The sequence below is a fragment of the Brienomyrus brachyistius genome, chromosome 11 (genome assembly GCF_023856365.1).
Source record: "Brienomyrus brachyistius isolate T26 chromosome 11, BBRACH_0.4, whole genome shotgun sequence".
NCBI lineage: Eukaryota > Metazoa > Chordata > Actinopteri > Osteoglossiformes > Mormyridae > Brienomyrus > Brienomyrus brachyistius.
The window spans coordinates 21949755-21961222 of record NC_064543.1 but is presented as its reverse complement, the minus strand read 5'-3'; the positions used below and the strand labels follow the sequence as shown (position 1 = coordinate 21961222).

Sequence of the window (11468 nt, the reverse complement as noted above, 5' to 3'; positions counted from 1 at the left end):
AGGGAAAATAAATCCCTTAAATGGCAAAGGTAAAATAAAGTATAAGACAAAAATAAACCGACTAATTAGCTTTAGTCACGCAAAATAAGATGAGCTGAATTACATGCTTAATTATTGCCAGCGAGCGACTGCTCTTCGAGGAAATGGCTGGCTGTCAAATTTTAAAACCGCACTTATATTTAAATATTGCATGCATTTTAAGTTGAAAGGTTAACCAAGGCGTTTCTAAACAATCTAAATACGATTTCATCAATTTAATTGAAAATGAGCTTACTTTATGTATGCGAGTCAAACGGAAGATGTAGACTTACTTGTTATTGTTATTATTATTATCTTCTTCTCATTATTATTTATTATTATTATTATTATTATTATTATTATTATTTATGTATTGATTCGCGTGCTCCGTCGATTGGTTCCGTAATAAGCCCAGGCTGGTCTCTTGGACACCCTGAAAGCTGCCTCAGTATCTATAGGCATCGTAATTAGTATCCGTTGTTGGTGGAGGAACAAGCAGAGGCTGATAGATGTCGGCTGTTTAAAACCACGAGAAAACTTAACTGGACACTAAATTATACCGGTTTGTGTAAATGATTATGTAGTACAACGTTTAGAATGGTTCATTTTAAAGAAGTCTACGAAGATACAGTATAGCTCACACTTCGCAACTCCTATATCGTTGTATGAGAGAGTACTAGGGCTCAAAAGCAGACAAGGAAAGTTAATTCGCACACAAACGTGGGATCTTACTGAAAATATTGCTAGTTAGCGTATATGACTGTCAGCGTTTATTGAGTGTTTCGTATATTAACCGAACTAGACGATTTCTAGCGAAGTATTGAAATATACCGAATTAGTGAGCATATCCTAGTCATAAATGAAAACGGAGCAGTAAGTGGCGAACAGTAAAGCGACCTGCACGTTTTAATAAACGAAGTCCGTAGTATTATTAACCAAAATCCATAGCATTATTAACCAGGGTCAACAAGGGTGTTATAATTAGCCAAGATCCGGACTATTGTTAATAAAGATCTGAAGCAGTATTATTAACCGAGATCCATAGTATTATTAACTAAGACTGGTAGTATTATTAACCTAGTTAAAGAGTATTGTTAACCAAGGTCTGTGGTATTATTAAATGAGATCAACAGCATTAGCCTATTAACCAAGATCCATAGTATTATTAACCAAGATCCGTATGTTTCTCTGAGCAACTGTTAGGAATCAGGGCTGTGCAAACATCTGAGCCTAAAGCAAGGCTCGACAATCACGGCAGCTCCTGGTGGGAATGTCCTCGCTTTGTTAAAGTCTGTTGGCACATTTCAGCCAGTAGTTCAGCCCCTGCCTAGATGTCTGGGAGACAGACAACGGCGTTTCCCTCCCCTATCTTTCCCTGTGAATTGCTCTGTTAAGTAAACATCATCAGAGCCGTGCGATCCTCCGGGCTGGGAGTGCTGGGTCTCACATCCGCATGGCTTTATGTTCTCGGTAGACGAGACCGTCTTTTCACAAGAAAAGGGAGGGCGCTCCGAGAAATTGACAAGTTTGGTCAATTTCTGGAGTTGTGGGAAGGATTTCCCTGGTCCGTTCGTCTGTTTTCTCTTTCTCTCGCATTGTCTGCCTGGATAGATCTGCCGATATACATTGCCCAGGATGGGAATACAGCCGCACGTACTGCTGCTGCAGTGTCTCATCTCCACTTTTGCATGCAATGTCTTCGCTTATTCCGAGGAAGGTGCAGATAAAACGGCCAAATCCGACGGATATTGCAGCAGGATCTTAAGGGCTCAAGGCACCAGGAGAGAGGGCTATAATGAGTTTCGGCTCAGAGTGGAGGGGGACCCCGAAAATTACCAGCCTGGGAGCACTTACAGAGGTATGTCATAATACCGCTTATTCATTTGATACGGCATTTATTATGGACGTACCTGGGGTCGTGTTATCGCTTACCCAGACCATGATGTCATTGTTAGATTAGGTTAGAGTGTATGAAGTGTGGGAAACATACAGTACAAAATGTCGCAGCATTTCGGTAGCTTCCAGCTTGGCAGCATGTGAAACTTTTGCCATGTGCTTTAATGCTTCACTGCGAGGTGGTATGCCGCAATCTTAACTGAAATACACATGTCAGTTTGGAGGCTGCCGGGGCATTACGGGTAAAACTTATTTACGTCGACCTAAACCGGTTTGCGTTAATCTTTGCCAAGCTAAAAAATATTATCAGTGCAGAAAAAAACAATAAGCATGTTCTTCATGCTCATTAAATAAAGAAATGAACTTTATACGTCGCATTTCTGACCGTAACACAAACTAGTAATGTCTTTTGGTGAAAAAATGAACAGCCAAAGAACGTATGTCCTTAGCAATGCAATTTCTAAATAGCCCCAGTATTATTTAAAGCTTCCTTACCTTTGTTTATTAACAGGAATTATTCGGTATTTTTAATCCAGAATTTTAATTAAGCCCTACTAATGATTAAATGGTGGCACAACAGTAATAATAAAAAAACAGCTTCAACATCATCATTAACAATAATAACGATAATAATCTTAATAGTTTAATTACAGGCATTTTTTTCCGCGTTCTAATATTTGTCAATAAGGTTTATAATGAAATTCAGCAATTAAGATGAAAGCATCTTCACCAGATAGGGGCCGCAGTTCCAACAGGAAAACCTTTAATAGTGTTTGTTTTGAATGTCGCTGTTATGTCCGTAAATTATGCAGGCGAGTTCACAAGCACCGGCTCATGGTGTGAGCTTCATACGGAGCTCACGATAATCACTGTTTAAAAACCTTTTATTAATTATACAGTTACTGCGAATGGCCCGAATTTTACCATAATCCAGCTTTCTTATGGTTTTTCAATGGAAAATATGAATAATTTATTAGATTGCCGTTAACCCGAAAGGTATACTTCTCAGCTGTCCCTGCTGATCAAAGTTTTGGTTGTATATAATTTATTTTTCTGGAATATCTAAGTTAAAGCCTGTTTTCTCAGACTAAGCATTCAGATTTGCGTCCTGTTCCTCATATCACGGGCTATCACTATACCTCACTCTCCTGATCTGCAGTAACTGCCGTTTTGATTTGTTTTCAATTATTGTAACATATCTTACAGTACGGATTGAGCAAATACAATCATCCAGTAAATATGCTCACATTCTGTATTCAGGATAACATTGCGCAATAAAATTAAAACCAAACGACGCTGTATGTCTGACATTGTCCATTGTCTATTTTCAGTGACTCTGTACGCGTCCAGCCCTTCCTATTTTCGAGGCTTTACACTCATCGCTTTGAAGGAGGGAAAGGATGGTGACAAAGATGAAGATTACGCTGGTAATTTTCAGGTAAGACTCAGGAAATAAAGCATAAATGGACAATGCTGTAGTAATATGAACTGGAATTGTACTCAGTGCGGTTCCACACAGAAGGATAACATCTTCAGGCTCCTCGCATGATCTTCACTTACTGAAGCCGTTTTTATCATCATCTGTGGTCTTTGGATCATCACCGGTCACTCCTGACCCCTTTGGCGGTCATGTAGGTACCTAGAGGGCATGTCGGTGGCGACTGGGCCAAGGACGTCAGCGGTGATGCCGTAATTCTCATGTCGGCCGGCGGGCATACATTTCCACCTGCCACTGTTTACAATAACACTATCTGCGCTGCTGCAAGGGACTCCTTCACTGCCCTGCCTCCCCCGCCCCATCCCTCTGCCCCCAACCCCCCGCCAAGGGGTGAATGGAGAAACATCTTCACAAGCTGTAACCCTGCGTCCTCTTCCGCTGAACCTCCCCGCTCGCAGATGAGCTCCATCTCTTAATCCCACTGCTGACGGGTCCGGCATGGTCACGCCGCTTCCCATCCTCGGTTCCGGATGGCCCGGTGCTGGTTAGACTTGGCTTCAGCTGATTCAGAAAGTGAACTGCAGCGTTTCGGAGACACTCGAGAAATTCATCCAGAGAAATCCGTCATGGCTGTGCTGAAGGGCTCATACTTTTACACGAGGAACCTTCAAACCATCTTGACGGTCCATTCTTCATTTTTAAGGAGATACAGTGCATAAAGTGATATTTATAAATATGCTTGCGTTTTAAAATACACATAATATTTTTATTTTGAATGGCCTATATACCGATAGATGAGTAGGAAACTCTGACTCCTCTTTCACACTCCTAACTGACAGGCTCCCTGTCTGGCACCAAAGCCCCATTTATAAGCATTTACAAATCTGCTACATCACCACTTTTTCTGCCTCTTCCTCTGGAGACATAAAGGCGCGAATCAGTCTGAGCCAAAACAAGTGCACTGACTCTCATTTTGCTATAAAATGTGGAATATTAACACTATCACTGAAGCTACATGCACCTCTCACCCAAACATGTTGATCTTTAATGGGTTGATTAGTTGTTTTTTATATGCGTGAATTATGAGGCACCTTATTCTTTACATGAAGATGATAGAATCCCTCATAGAGATTCCATGGTGTGTAGCACCATTCCGCCAGTTACACAGAATAATAGTTTCCAGGTGCTGCTGACTGTCTTCGGGTTGAGACAAGTGAAAAGTGGATGAGGTCTGCTTCCCAGGGCAAGCTGCTGTGTGGCTGATGTCACCTCAGAGAAGCTCTCTCGGCAAATCTGCTACGGTGGCGGCCTGGCTGTTAACCTGTGTCTGACTCCACAAATTATTGCGCCGTGCTAAAGCCCAGTGATTCTATTAACAGACAACCTCTAAACCTTACGCTCTTTCACATTTGAAAGTTTTTACCTTTCGCTGAGGCCGGCAAAATGACATCCTAATGATTTTCTGCCGGCTTTATTTTACGAAAGCATAGCATTTATGAGGACTTGTAGGAACGGTGCAGTTGAGCTTAAATAATTCACGTAGCACAACTCTGTGGGGGTTATCGCTAATGCAAATGAAAAATAATACACAGAAACCAATTTCTGTACACAAAGGAGCCCTGTGCAGCCCTTTCAAAGATCAATAGCTGACTTCAGAATTACATGGGAGTTAATTAAAAAGTATGTTGTAGACTCAGGCACTAATAAACCCATCAAAAATTAGATCAGAATTATGCTCTTATCCACAACAAAAAATCTAGACAATCTCTTTGTCTAATTATGTTCAAACTTTGCAACAGAGATGTATTGTAACCCTGTAACAGTTATGTAAATGCACGTGCAACCTAGGAACATACTGAACTATATTTAACAGCATTACTCTTACTTATCTGTGGGTTTACACATCAAAGTGAATTCAGTGGTTTAATTTACTGAAGCATTTTTTCGAGTCTTTGGAAAAGGGCAAGTGCAGCAAGTCATAATCAGTTTAGATGGGACACCTGATAGCGAATGATGATGTCAGTCATTTTTATTATCTGCCTAGTGCAGCTCCATCAGCTGACCACAGGAATTCTAATCAAGTGACCACAGGAAGTGAGAACGGGATTGTCGCCGTTTTCCATAGCTGCCTCTCTTCCATGATATAGAAGATGGTTATCTTTATTCTCTTGGCTATTTCCTGGCTCTCATCAGCTTCCTATGCTGGAGTTCAATCCACTGACATTCTGTATTTTCCTGCTGAAGCGAGTTGTTGATATTTAGCAGCAGGCTTGGGCGCCCATCTCGGAGTGACTCGCCGCTTCATGACAGACCAAATTAAATGTCAGGGGTGAAGAAGGGAAACCCCGCCACGGCCCCCCCGCCACGGCCCCCCCCCCCGCCGCAGTGTGTTGCTGTATGCGGATGCACTGCACGCTTGGCAAAAGAAGAAAACTCTTTGTGAAGCAGGTCATGTGAAGCACCACCTCACCCAGCGTCATTATTTTTATTATTATTATTATTCTGTAGGAAGCCTGCACCTTAAGCAGTTCTGAGTGCTGCTCTCAGCTTGAGGGCTTCATTTTAGTGGATGCATTGGTGTTGTAGAAAAATGGGAGCGGCTGTTCTTTCTTCCTTTGCGGTCTGTGACTGGTCTGTGCCCCACGGCTTCGCCTGTGTAGTTGGGGTGTTGCTGGCTTCAGTCTCCTCCCTATAACAGAGGCAGACGGCTCATCAAGTTGGAGCCCAGTCCACAGGCAGTGACACCGACAGGTCACTGCTGCCAGGTCGTGTTTAGCCGACAGCAGAGGAGGCCTCTTGTCTCTCAGATGCTGACTCCTGAAGTGTGGGCTGGGAGTGTGGGATTGCGGAAGACGTCCTCTGTCCTGCAGGCCTCGCTCAGACACGCCGCGTTCCACATGGGGTACTCAGCAGGTCCCCCAAGCCTCCGCCAATCGAGGCTCCTGGGTCCGCTCCAGTACTCCCGAGTCATGCTCCCAGGGTGGATAACTGGCAGTGAGGCTTCCCCCAAGGTATAGCCCAGTGCTGCTAGGCAGAGAAATACCTTTGGCAGAGGAATAGATGAAGTACAGTTTTTTTTTCTTTCTTGCAGGTCTGCTGGGAAAGTCTCGTGGCTGCAACAAATTTTCTTTGCCTCTCGATGTCTCTTGGTGTACTTTTTCTGAACCCTTGGTTATTCACGCACGTTAAGCGATTCAGAATACATAAAGAAAACATCCCCACTGGATTGGCTTGCAGCATTCTATGGACAGGACTTTGGGAACAGCATGAACACATTGCCACAGAAACTCGGAGGCGACAGCGGCCTGGGGAGTGCACTGCTAAAGTATTCTCTCCTTTGTACATCTAGGCACGGAGACACACCTTCTATTTCCGTAGCCTGGATAGCAGTGTTAGAGTCCGGCTAGCGCTGCTCCTGCAAGCTGCTGTTCATCACAGCTGGATGCCGCTGTGCTCCCATGGCACTGTCATGGAGGAGAGGAGGACTGGACATGTGAAAAATCCAGAAGCTATTATTAGACGCCTTGGGAACCCGGACTGCTGCTGTATGACGTTTGCGCTGCTGCACGTTGAGCCTGAGATTGAGCAGTGGATTCCATGGTGGACTTGACTCCAGTTTATATCCAATTTATACTTCACTCGGAATGCAGAGCTGAAAAATGAAACACGTGTTTTTATCATGTCTAGAACAGTTAGAAGTATATGCTGCATCAGTGCAACGTTTCTGAAAAAAAGGACAGAGTCCATCGCCTGGCAGAGCTGCAGTAGGAGCGATCAGCAGTTCCTGTGTTCGCTCGTGCCAGGGCACGTTTGACGCGGCAGCAGGGCTTCGGACGTCGGGAAGCTTGCCGTCGTTCTGCTCTCGCAAGGAGCTCACATGGCTGCAGGGGCATTAGAGGGAAATAGCAGGGACAGATGTAGGTTTCATCCCTGACACAGGGCCTGCTCTTCCTCATACGGTGTAAAGATAAATGGGAAAACAATGCAGAAAAACACAGCAGATCTCACATAAACGCTTGCGAATGATCCACTGCGCGGTTTACAGCAAGCTGTCCCCTGAGGAAAACACAGGAACGATTATGGAGGATGTATGCTGGCAATGGGGCGGCGTCCAGTGCGCCTTTAGAAGCCCAAGGGATGCTGGGATTTCAGGCAACAGCTTCCAATGGCTGCTCCTTTCTCCCTGGAAATGGGGAGCTTACCAGCATCCCCTGTAGGCCCCTCTTGATACAAACATCTTCTGCCTGAAACGTGGCGTGATGTGTCATTGCTTAGGCTGCTCGATGATCACCTTCGTTTTTGTTAAAATCCAGCACGCATTCTGCCTCCGTTAATAGTTGGGTGGCAACACTTTTTATTATAATAGAATGTTGTCAGCTGAGACGTAAAGCTGTCGGTTTTTGGTTCAGTTCCTGAATCACGCCTGTAATTATATTGAAGTGTGTGCGCGTGACCGTAAATATCACACACTGTGTAAACACTGTAAATATTCAAACAGTTTCACTGCGCTCACAATTAACATATTGAAGTGAAGTGATACATGTTTGAATTTATTTCACCGAAATGGCAAAATGTAGCTGTCGATTTGTCTTAATTCTTTCAGATCATAGATGAAGAGGACACTCAGTTCATGACAAACTGTCCGCCCGCTGTGACAGAGAGCACCCCGAGGAGAAGGACGAGAATACAAGTGTTCTGGACGGCGCCCCCCGCTGGCAGTGGCTGTGTCATCCTCAAGTGAGTATTGTTTCTGTTTGTTTTCCCAGGAGATGGAAAATGGTGCGGAAGACATTAGTCTGACATCCAGCTGGAAAGGGGAGATAGCGATGAGGGAGGGAGGTGTGACCCTTTACTTACCCCACTAAGCCATTAAAGGGACAGTTCTTGTCCTGAGGTGAGTGACATAGTAATAGTAACATTAAATATAGTGTAATATGTCTGCCATGGGCAGTGTTTCTGATGCAGTCCAAAGCCAGGCGTGACTGGACAGGCAGTTTGCAGGAAGTTGGGAACAGTTCTTAACCAAAGCTGGTATTTCAATGCTGCAGGATCTGTGCTCACCATCTCGCCCTGGCAGGGCCCTTGGGGCCAGCTGGCGGGGCCCTTCAGTGCAGGCAAGGTTCTCAGGGCTGCCGCAGTCCTAGGGGCCAGCTGATTGGGGCCATTGGTGCTGGAGGGGACTTTGGAATCACTGGGGTCCTAGGGATCGATGGGGTCCTAGGGGCCAGCTGTCGGCCCCCTGGGTGTTGGCGGGGTCCTAAGGGCCAGCCAGCAGGGCCTCAGTGTTGGTGCGGTCCTCGGGGCCAAGAGGACCCTCGATATCAGTGGGGGAGAACATTGGGGTCTGTCAGGGATATCAGAGATCTTCCTTGGTGTGATTAGGGCTATCATCTTATGGAGTTCATTATCTCAACTTGGCCCTTGGTGTTGGTGGGGCCCTTGGGGCCAGCTGAGCCCTCAGTGTCTGTGGTGGCCTAGGGCCAACGGGCCTAATTGGGGCCATTGATGCCCACGGGCTCATGCTCGGATATGGTGCCCATCACCTATGGATGCAGAGGTCGGGTCTTGCATGTCATTGCTACGACTGCATTACTACATACCTTAATTCAGACATCAGCGCCTCACACTGGCCATTTCAGATCATAAATGCATATATGGTAACACAGTAACGCACTTTCTTTGTGCTCGTCAAATCGAGTGACAGCTATCCAGAGAAACGGAGCTTCCCGCCTCTTCCTCCACTTCTTCGGCATCACAGCAGTGTCCAGTTCCTCAACCCAGAATCTTATGCTGCTCCGTGGGCCTTCGTTCCTAGATTGCCAGACATGAATCGCTGTGCTCCGCCTCTGTGCCGCTGGCATCGTACACTTTAGGATGCTCTCCCCCGGCAGGAGAGCGCAGAGGGTAAATGGAGGAGAGAAAAGGGAGGAGATCAAGAGAATGGAGGTGGGGGGGGCACCAGAGTTTGCAACGTAAAGTTGAGGGACTCAATTAAATTGCTGTTAGATGGTGCCACTGGAGCAGAGCGAGTCCATTTTCAGGATGGCACTTGATTGCATGGAACCGGATGACAGAGAGAGACCCATCACAGTGCTCCTTATAAAAGCCACTGAGGAGACCTGGCCGACGGAGCTGGTTTGCTTGAAAATGCCTCACGCGACTTGTTCTTCCTGATGTGGTCCGTCAGGGAAATCAGAACGACATCAGGATTATCCTTGGTGTGATTAGGGCTATTATCTCATAGAGGTTAGCATGGACCAGTCGCGAGAACCAAAGCAGTATAGTAGACTGACTTCTCCTAGGATTTCTAGCGTTATGTACAGCACACAGAATCACACACTAGCTTGAGGGCTCCATAGGACTTGAAGCAGTTTTATAGCTATTCAAATTATGCTTCCCATGTGAAAAACGTAACAGGACTGTAATTAATACAAACGAGCATTTATATGTGCACTGTTCTCTTTTATTATTCAGCTTGCGAAGGAGAGCAACATGAAGTGAGGCTGAATGGCTTTATAAATGCTATATTACAAACATTAAGCCCCCTTAGCTATGGTAGGGAACTCCGTGAAGACACATCATCTACCTGAATTATAATAGATAGACACTGCATCACCCCAGGCATTTTACTATGAGAAATAATACCATTTAAGCAGGATATTCTGTTAAATGAAGACCATGACCATCTCTCTGGTATGGGCACTTCACGCGTCATGCGGCGTTCCTAGGGGACGCAGCTCCACGCTTGTGATGGTGACTAATTAGCGTTTAATGTGCTGTTTCCCTAAGATCTCCAAGGTAAAGTTCCTCTGTAAATTCCAACAACGAATACAATTCACCTAATTCTTTATACATATGGAGATGTTTTGAATGACCGGTCTTTATTAGGCAACAACAAAACTGATTAAAAAATTGCGCACCTGTTGTATATGCACACACACACACACACACACACACAGACTCATTTTAAATAGCAGGCATTAAACACCAAGGCACAGAAGTGAGTGTGGCCGTAATAATGCCTCGTTGATAGGATTTAGATTGGATGTTAAGTAACCATCAGCACGACTGACTGCCTGAAGTGCCTGTAGGCTACCCTGTGCTAAGAAATGTGAAACTGAGGTGCGATTGGATTAAATCATGAACAATTAAAGATCTGCCGCTGCAGCGGTTGGTGAGACCTTTCAGAGTCACTCGTATCTGCTCACCTGCAAGGGAGATGCTGCTGACTCTGCCCCACAGTTGTCACAACTACCACACAAAACAAAACACACCACTGTGCAAAAAAATAAGATTAAAAGATCTTCACATCAGTGTAAAACCATGACAGTGCTAGTGCTAGTTTAGCCATTTCAAAACCTCTCCTAAAGTCAATCCAGTATTTGCAGTAACCATGTAATACCAGCTCAAAGCTTCTCAAAGCTGGCAGATAACGTCCTTCCTGTTAATTAACATTAATGGAACGTTATTTCCACAATTTACATTTTAACACCATAACTCTCACACCTGGGCATCCTTTTAACACAATTAATGTAGTAAGATATTTTTTATAATAAAATATTGTTTTATAATAGTGCTGAATTTTTATACAGTAAACATGCTGCGCAACCTTGAACCCATGACCTTTGAGGTGCAAACACAACAGCAGGGTTGGGACCTTTCCGGAATGTATTCATCAATTCCAAACCAAATCAGGAAATGGAACAGGAGGTCGGACTAGAAAAAAAACTATGCGGAACAGAACTGGAATTTCAGAAAAATTTTCATTCCAACTTCAGATCCAATTCGTGATTTGGATTGGAATTGATGAATGCATCCTGGACTGGCCCCAACTCAATAACAGTGTAATTCACTGCTCTGCTGTGCCGTTCAACTGGCTGCATTATTAGTTGCAGTTGTAGCAGTGGTATAGCGTTTTAGGAACCCTGGGAAAACTGGACACTTGGAATGTTTCCATTCCATAATCAATCTTTGGTAAACATTGCTAAAATTAAAAATTGTTAGCAGGGAATATACTGCCATACCATGGGTGTTCTAGTCATCCAACAAGATATCACTGGGAACACAGATTTTTATTCTGTTACTGTTCATTTGCATATATACTAATGTGAAGATT

General features: G+C 44.5%; 1 protein-coding gene across 2 annotated transcripts in view; it reads left to right on the top strand.

Annotated features, from left to right (window-relative positions):
- Positions 1-1331: 1331 nt before the first annotated feature.
- Positions 1332-11468, top strand: part of LOC125751412 (spondin-1-like) — a 79571-nt gene continuing 69434 nt past the window's right edge. The window contains exons 1-3 of one of the 2 annotated variants that reach the window (XM_049030167.1): positions 1332-1876; positions 3246-3352; positions 7956-8089. In XM_049030167.1, coding sequence (XP_048886124.1) covers positions 1654-1876; positions 3246-3352; positions 7956-8089 — 464 coding nt within the window. In that variant the 5' untranslated portion in view covers positions 1332-1653. The remainder of the gene's footprint in view (positions 1877-3245; positions 3353-7955; positions 8090-11468) is intronic. The other variant, XM_049030166.1, reaches the window with a different exon arrangement.